This window comes from Xenopus tropicalis, chromosome 4, assembly GCF_000004195.4.
Source record: "Xenopus tropicalis strain Nigerian chromosome 4, UCB_Xtro_10.0, whole genome shotgun sequence".
Lineage (NCBI taxonomy): Eukaryota > Metazoa > Chordata > Amphibia > Anura > Pipidae > Xenopus > Xenopus tropicalis.
Window position 1 is genome coordinate 105,185,493 of NC_030680.2, and position 9,074 is coordinate 105,194,566.

Consider the following 9,074-nt stretch of genomic DNA (forward strand, 5'->3'; position numbering starts at 1 on the left):
CACCTAAAGCAGCTCCAGTTTACGCCGCCTTGTGGCCACATACACATCAGTGCGACTTCAACAACAACTGGATGAAACATTGTATAAAAATACAAAGCCAAAAACACTGGGAAAACGTGTAGGACACAGATTAAGAAAAAGGATAAAAATGTCAGAAATGTTAGAGTTTGTCACATCTAATAATGCCACACTGCACAACTGAGCACCGACACAAACGAACTACAGAACAAATAATTACACAATAAGGCCATTAATTGGGGAATTCGGTTTTGGAAACCTTCATTTTCGTAGTAAGTTGTTTCGCCGAATTGACCACTTATTCGCAGAGAAAAATGGAAAAGGGAGTTTGTCCAATAAAAGCGACTTTTAAAAAACATTGTCTTAAAAATACAAACAATATTTAAGCCACGCTTTCTAAATAAAGTTGGTAATGATGCAAGTGTCATAAAATAAATGATCTATTGAGAAGAGGACATGAGGTTACCAGAAAAGGCTCAGGAAGCCCAGCTTTGGGTCAATTCCATGGTTTCACTAAGTGCTCAAAGACTCGGATCCCATAAGAGATAGTGTAGAAATAGTAGTTACCATACAAACACATAGGAAGTTTAGTTTTATCACATTTTTTTGTAACTCGTTTAGCTGTGTCTTTGGCCAAAGCACCAAGAACCTTGTCTCATACTGAGCAGAGTCGACAAGGAGAGCTCTATGGCAGCTTTCACATTGAAAAGATAGAGGCCCTTGTACTGGTCTTCCTTCATACATGTGCATAAACACCTTTAGAGATCTAACTAGGCTTGGCCATGGTATGTACATAGCAAGTACATGCTGAAGAGCAGAATGAATAATTGATAACAACACAGTTATCGATTGTGAGACAACTCCCTGCCTTGTTCGCAGGCTCGGCGCTGTACAGGAATGGCATTTATGTGAGCCCCTAGCAGCGCTGCGATTGCCTGCTCCTCTGCCTACAGCTACATAAATACCGGAACAGCGCTGCCATTCTATTTCTTCTTATTCGTCTTCCCGAACCTTAAGCCACATTTTTACGTACTGTTTGTATGTTTCATATGTGCATATTTAATGTCTTTTGTGTGTGTATATAGGTATAAACACACACACATGTATATTACATTTGTACGTGTTTGTGTGTGTTTGTTTTTACACATAAATACCTACATACATACGCACAATAATATTTTGTGGACAAACTGTACGTGAACTCATGATTTTAAATAGTATGTGAATAATTGTGTGTTTGTGTATATGTTTAATATGGGTGTGTGTTATTAATATGTGTGTGCAAAGATATTCAGGTGATTATTTTATATTTGTTGCGATGCATCTTCCAGTTATTCTCCTTAAAGAATGCGTTTTGAGTTTGCCCGGCTGGAGAATGCCTGTGTGCTAGTGTGCTTGTAGGGGCACGAAACATGGTACATTCATTATATATGTATATGCGACTTTATAGGGCAGAGATAATAGATAAGTGTGAGTTTCGGAGATGGTCGCATTAAGTCTCAAGATCACCCCTAAAATACAATGGTAAATTGCACATAAGTTTGGTGTGGTTCAACCAAAACAAAATGTTTCAATGTTCCTTTCTATAAATGCGCAACCTCACCCGGGTACTTGTCCTACTGAACATCAAATGCCCCACTCCATCCTCAGTCAGTTGGGCCTTGTCAGTGCCCAATGCCTTGTACTGTGACCTGTGTGTGTATGTATGTTTGTGTATATATATATATATATATATACATACAGTCCACAAAATTTTCAGCACTATATATATATATATATATATATATATATATATATGTATATAAACACAATATATATATATTTACACTACTTGCTTTCTCTAGATGAATGGATATGCAGTAATGCGGGGTTACCATATGGTTTTACAGTGCCTCTGACATCAGTTGTTAAACATATTTTCTTTTCCCTCATCGTTACACACATTTAGATGCAGAGCCTGTAGGTCTTAATCAGGGTGGCAACGCATCTGCAGACAGCTTGGTTTTACCTTGAATGTAATGAATCCCTAAAAATGGTAATTCCAAATAAAATGTAACTTGAAATCATTCATTAGCACCTTATAATTACTCTGCTAATTAGGTTGAACATGGTACTTAGTCAGGAGTAATAAGCAGCCTTGTCACAAGCACTTGCCTTTGCTCTGACATCCAGCAAGAGACAGGTTGGAGCTGTCCTAAAGAAATGAACACAACTTGATGCTCTGCACGGAATTATTTCCCAGTCCCAATGGATGCACATATCTATTTCCCTTCCTACTGACACACTAAGATTGGCTAATTACCCAGGCAAGCATGCCATGCTAATATACAAATAGTGCCAAGCAAGGGAAAGTCTCTGCAGATGTACTCCTTGTATTTGCAGAGAAAGAACATCAATACAGCCTGCATACTGAAAACTTTCTGCCTAACGAACAAATCGCCTTCCTCTCCCCAGAAGGAAATTACAGAGACTTTCAGAAGGTTGGTAGGATTTTTACCGCGACAATAAATATGTAGCATGACATAGAACAGCTGGACCAGAAATACACTGGTGAATTGGCGAACTGGTGTACACATACATTGGTGCCCCTATTCTTTATTTAGGAAATACCCACGCCTAAATTCTATTGAGAAATCTCACAGAAAAAAAAAAACATAATTTTCTTACGAAAGAAACGGATCTATACTTTGCTCACAGTGTATGGATATTAAAAGAAATGCACACAAAACGTCATAGATGCTCATCTCCTTTTATTCCCAATAAAGAAATAGTATTTAGTGCAAGACAAGAACAGGCAGGTCTTTCATAGAGAAGGACAAACAAGCACAATGACTTACTCGAGTAGCGGCTTCAGTCTAAGCTGCTGCTGAAGTTATGTCCAGTATAGGCATGGCTTGCTTTCCTTTTGCACACACAACTTCCTGGCTTCTGGGTTCTCATTTCTATAGGGTGCACAGATTTTTAGCTTTTTAGAATTAACATTGGGTATATTGCTTTGGAAATTGTCTTATTAGTTTAAGTCTTCTGTTATTGTTTCTCGTTGCTTCTTGGTACTATTTCTAAAATGTCTTGTCCCATATTAATTTATTGTTCCTTAAATTAAGGAAAACGACCCAGGAGATAACCCAGTCAAAAAGAGCATCCTTTCCCCATAGCCGCTCTCCTCTGCACAAGCGAATCCTAGGCCTATTGCGATAGGCTGGATTGACAGAACGTCGAGTCTCTCCCATTCGGGCGACCAATCGCAGCGGAGAGAGGTACCTCATGCAAAAGGTTAGAGGAACCAGAGAGGGGCGGGGCGATGTTCTTGCCCTGTCTGTGACGTCACGGGAGGAAGTCACTGGAGCCCAACAGGAGAAGGATTACAAGGGAAAGAGCGGCAGTGGCCGGGAGTCCGCCAGGCACCGTCTGGGAGCAAAACCTCAACTTTCCAAAGAAAGTTCAAGCAGCAGCCCACGGCCACAGGGAAGAGAGCAGCCTGCGTGGCAGCGTGTGTGGGGCTGTTATGGTGACATATAGCAAAGGGGGATCCAGCCTTGGCACATTCAATTAGACACACGTGTGTTTGGGGCCACAGCTCCAACTCTTGCTCTCAATTGGCTGCATTCGTCTCACTTGTGCTTTTATACTCCTTTTATAGCTCCTTGTTTGTCTTGCCTTTGCAATACACTATTATTCCTATTTGTTCTTGCGTTGAACGTAGGAAATACAGCGGCTAAACTTTTTGCAACCCATGTGCTTCTCTTGGGGGAGAAGCGATTAGAGAGAGTTGCACCGAGAGGATTGGTATGAAGAAGACTTGTGTCTGACTGGGAAGCAGCATGGAAGGATCCAGCTTTGGGATAGACACGATTTTGTCCAACGCAGGCGCAGTCAGTCCCGGCATGCTCAGCGGAGACTTTAGGGATGCCAGGGCTACGGATTTTAGAGGCCAGGGGCCCCTGTCACCTGATTCGGAGATAGACACTGTGGGGAGCTCGCCATCCTCGCCCATATCAGTCACTATGGAGCCGGTAGATCAGCACCGGCTAGTGGACAGCGTCCATCACTCAGCGCAGCACTTGCAGCACCTGCACCCCACTCAGCAGCAGTCTCCCCAGCAGCAACAGCCGCCCCAGCTCGGCTCGGCCCCTAGGACTTCTACCTCTTCCTTCCTCATTAAAGACATTTTGGGGGACAGCAAACCTTTGGCTGCCTGCGCCCCTTACAGCACAACGGTTCCCTCCCCGCATCACACTCCCAAACATGAAGGCAATGGCTCTTCGGAAAGTTTCCGGCCCAAACTAGAACAGGAGATGCAAGATGGCAAAGGGAAAGCAGAGAAGATCCGGGAAGACTTGCATACAGACATTAAAGGGCACGGTAAGTGGCAGAAGGAAGCTTCATAATTACTGCAATAAATGGGAGAAAACGAAATAGTAACGAAATCCGTAGTGGATCAGTTGTTTAACCCAATTCTTCTGCATTCCGGTGCTGGTTGGCATTCTCAGTTCTTAAGAAGAAGCATCGGCAATAAAACGGGTTTAAATAACTAGATCTATTCCTAGGGCATATCTGCTCCCCTCATGTTAGCCAGAATGTTATATGATTTTAATTTAATTATACAGGCGGGTGTAATTACAAATGATCAACAAATGATTGCATTTAGTGGTAATGATCAAGGCAATTTGAGTTTATAGAAAAGTATTGCTATAAAATCAAATAGGTCTCTGAATAGATGGATATCTATGTATCTATCGGCGTACATAATGCATGTACCTACCTGTCTGTCTTTTTATCTGTATCTTCCTATGTATTTTATCTGTAGCTATCTGTCTGTCTTTCTTTTTGCTTTAGTTAATCCATTGTACCAACGGAATAAAAGTTTTAGTGCCAGATGTAATTGGCATTATGTCAGTGTTGTCAAAATAAAACAAAGGGCTCATATCTGCAGGAAGCAGAAATTCTAATTATGATAAAAATGCAATAATGAATTCATTTACACTTAATCCCTTGTTAAATACGTGGTTGATAATTGCAAACCACTGTGTTAATTAAAAGAATCGCGCTTTTCTAATAAAAATATATACATATTCTATCACAACATGGTGCCTTGTGTGCAGTTCTAATTATCCAGTTTGAGACCAGTAAAACACCCTCTTAATACTCATAATAAACCTTAGAATAAAGAAAATAATTATCCGTATTGTTGCAGTCATATTTTTGCATATTAGTGATCAAGAATCATATGTACAATAAGTGCAGTCAGTCCTGGCGATTTTTTTTCTGTCCTTTCTTTCTTTTTCTTTTTTCCCTTTTTTTCTTTCTTTTTTTTTGTGTGTGCACCAACCTCCCCAGTGGGTCAATTAGAGAGATTATTGTTCTTCCTGCAGGGAAGATAAAGGAGCGCTGGAGAAAAAACTGCTACAAACAGAGATGGTTTTGACATATCGATTTCTCCTCATTTCAGCAAAAATACAAGGTTGACAAATAGAATGTGGAAATTTTAGTGTTCTCACCTGGAATGCGTATTGCAAATCCAATAACTCGGTGTCAAACCCCTTGATTCATCAGTAACTATGAGACATAGAAATGACAGATAGAAAGACAGAGATGATAGATAGATAGATAGATAGATAGATAGATAGATGATAGATAGATAGATAGAAAGGTAGATCTATCCGCGTCAATTGTGTTATTCCAAAAAGGAGAAAAATTAGATTAGCACATTTTTTTGAGTAGTTTTGTTGGGCAATCTAATTGGTTTATGCGTGTGTGTGTTGGGTTACAGGCACAAAAGAAGAGGGCGATCGGGAGATTACAAGCAGCCGGGAGAGCCCCCCAGTACGAGCCAAGAAGCCCAGGAAAGCCAGGACAGCCTTCTCCGACCATCAGCTCAACCAGCTGGAGAGAAGCTTTGAGCGACAGAAGTACCTCAGCGTTCAGGATCGCATGGACTTGGCAGCAGCCCTCAACCTGACAGACACACAGGTCAAAACCTGGTACCAGAACAGGAGGTGAGCGCTGGGGGGATGCACAGAGGGCACTGGGGACAGACAGTGAGGGGCACAGGCAGAAAGAGCATCACCTTTTTATACAAGTTAAAGAGCTAACGGGACAGGCTGGGGATTGAGGGGCATTTGGTCACTTTACATCTATACAGGTATAAGGCAAAGGAAATAATAGCAGAGGGCCAGTGTTTTGTATAACTATACTAGGCGCTGGTTCTATTAAAGTGGGGTGGGTACATAATATATTGCAGGGCCAAGGTTTGTGCAACATGCTCCACTGTGAATAAAAGCCAACTCTGCCCGCAGACTCATTAGCGATGCAGGTCCCAGCACAGGGCGCACAAATAGCTGCCACTCATGTTTAGATTCAATCTAAGAAAAGGGACCCAAATTCAGCTGATCTTTCCCTGGGTACTATAGTGGGCGTATCATATGCAGAGAAGGAAACCCTACAAATTGTATATAAGAGAGATAATTGCTGCTAATTAATGGCATCAAAGAAAATGGAAACAAATCTGAACCAATATACACATGAATTAATAATGGGTAAATCTCGATTCCAAACTAGGGACACATTACTAGTGTCCCAGCAACACAGTCGGTAGAAATCCCTGTGCAAAGTTATTATGCAGCGTTGCACTACACATGCCTTTTATAATTCAATTAGAAAATAATTCGATCAAATTTCTCTTACTCTGGTGCACTTTTAGCCATCAAGCAACGACTGCAAACAAATGGCAAGGGGGGCGGGTTAGGGAGACCCCATAACTTGTGTAGGGCCTGGAGATTGCAGGGTGGGCATGGAGAAGCAAATTAAATCCAGTAATATTTTTCCATAATTTTCTGTCTCATTACATAGTGCTGCAGCCACCCTAATTCTGCCAGGAAAGATTAGTGTCATTGATGCAATGTAAATAGGGCGCCATGGATTTATTTATTCATCCCCTTGTGTTACTGCTTCCCACATGCTCACGGGCACCCTACTTTAATAAACAATAAACTTGGCAAAGAAAATAAATGAAGTCGGAAGATGATGCAGATTTATATATAAATAATTACTAGAAGATATTCATATATATGCAGCTCATTTTCAAACTAAATGCAACAATGGATTTTAATTAGCTAAATCCCTTTACCGTCTGTTTTATATTTATGTTCTATGAACCTGTGAGGCACCCCCTTAAAATCAATAGAATGCAATGCACCCCGTAAGTGTCTGATCTAGCGGAGAACGAAACACTTAACTAGCCCAGAAGAGAGATCAGCTCGGCCGATTCCTTTGCCTGATTGTAGAACTAAGGACTAGAAGAACAGTATTACCAAGGCGCTTGTGCTAAAGCCTGCGGAAAATATTGATATTTGAGCAGATTTACTCTCGGCTGGGGATAAGGACAGGGATCTAACCGGCTTTTATTTTCCCTTTAAGTAAATCCACAGCAGCTGGGGAGATGCACTGGGTCCTGCTCTCTAGGAAACGATCAGTATAGTTATGGATTGGTGTCTGTAAGGGTCCAAAAGCCCAGTAGTCCCGTTGCTAAAATACAAACAAATAGACATAGGTTTGTTTTTGTTTAAATTAACTATCCCTTTTTGCCATGTGTGCTGTTGGCTGTTTTGTGACTGAATGGCCTGTGTCTAATAAAGTTCTGTTGTTAATGTTTTTTTTTAATTATATTTCCGTAGGACCAAGTGGAAGCGGCAAACTGCGGTGGGACTGGAGCTACTTGCTGAAGCTGGCAATTATTCAGCCCTACAGAGAATGTTCCCATCGCCCTATTTCTATCATCCGAGTCTGCTGAGCAGTATGGACAGTACCACAGCGGCTGCAGCAGCCGCAGCCATGTACAGCAGTATGTACAGGACTCCCCCTGCCCCTCACCCCCAACTACAGAGACCCTTGGTCCCCAGGGTACTTATCCACGGCCTGGGCCCGGGAGGTCAACCAGCTCTTAACCCTTTGGGAAACCCAATCCCAGGTACCCCTCACAACCGGTGAAACAGTAGTATCTAATCACCGCAGCACAGTGTCACCATTGCAGTAATCCAAAAAAAAGACATCAGAACCGGAGTCAGAGGAGTTATGTGATGGGAGAGAGACAAAGGATCCACTTTATGCGAATCCGGATAAATCCCCCATACATGAAAGGCCAAATACACCGAGCAGACAACGTTTCCACTTAAAAGAACTAGGCCTACAATTGGCACTGGAGTGTCACCTGGCAGGCACACAGGGAACTCAGGAGAGGCAGAAGTGGCCCCCAAGGGGCATCTGCAGAGAGCAGAGGGCAGAATACAGTCACTGTTGGGAATGATACCGGAGAAGGACTTTAGCGGCATGAGCAGCCCGGTACCGACCCAGCAGGAGGAGACGGGAACTTTGCACTGATTTCTAGTGAGCGTTTTCCTTATGACGAGTGGCATGCTCCTTAATATAAATCAATGTACATTTGAAAAGACTCTGTGATATATCATATTTATTATATGTGGTCCAAAAACAAACAAAAAAAATCACGACTATTTGTTAATTACTTTTTATTTTCTTTCATGTCCTTTGGCCCTGTCCAAAAATAAATGCTTAGATGAAGGATATAGATTTTTCTCTGTGATTGAGAGTAAACGAAAAAAAAAAAATCTATCTTTTTTTAACAATTGCTGACATGAGAAAATGGTTTTAATAAAATTAAAATTTGCATCATTTATGTGATTTTGCTTGTTTCTTAGTTGCTTTAATCGAGCATTTCCCTGATGTGATACACGAGTTTTATTTCTTTCCAACTGTGAGGATTTATTTCATAGACTGGGGAAAAAAGATGGCTAGTTTGGTGTTTCTTTCTTTAAGAGAATTATGCATTCATTCTGGGTTAGAAGGGCCCTGCTTTTAAGCCAAGACTTCAGTAAAGGCCGTTAAGGGATAGCCGTCGGCTGCCGTGTGTCCCCGTTTTTTATGAATCTTAAACAAGCTAATAAGCAAAACGAGTGATTTGTTAGATTGGGTGGCCTGCCTGGGAACTGAGAACATGTAGCCCAGCCTGGCAGCTGTTCTGTGGGAAGGGGGGATCAGGCAAC

At 41.7% G+C, this 9,074-nt stretch overlaps 1 protein-coding gene across 1 annotated transcript; it reads left to right on the forward strand.

Moving 5' to 3' along the window:
* Positions 1–3,043: 3,043 nt before the first annotated feature.
* On the forward strand, positions 3,044–8,705 carry barhl2 (BarH like homeobox 2). Its single transcript, XM_012962445.3, has 3 exons — positions 3,044–4,380; positions 5,789–6,014; positions 7,692–8,705. The coding sequence occupies exons 1-3, from the start codon at positions 3,840–3,842 to the stop codon at positions 8,002–8,004; spliced, it is 1,080 nt and encodes a 359-aa protein (XP_012817899.1). The 5' UTR covers positions 3,044–3,839; the 3' UTR covers positions 8,005–8,705.
* Positions 8,706–9,074: the final 369 nt, after the last annotated feature.

Excerpts from the sequence above, each read along its gene's own strand:
- barhl2 (XM_012962445.3), top strand. The coding sequence starts at position 3,840 with ATGGAAGGATCCAGCTTTGGGATAGACACGATTTTGTCCAACGCAGGC. Across the intron at positions 4,381-5,788 it reads TACAGACATTAAAGGGCACG|GCACAAAAGAAGAGGGCGAT; the intron begins GTAAGTGGCAGA and ends GTTGGGTTACAG. Across the intron at positions 6,015-7,691 it reads ACCTGGTACCAGAACAGGAG|GACCAAGTGGAAGCGGCAAA; the intron begins GTGAGCGCTGGG and ends ATATTTCCGTAG.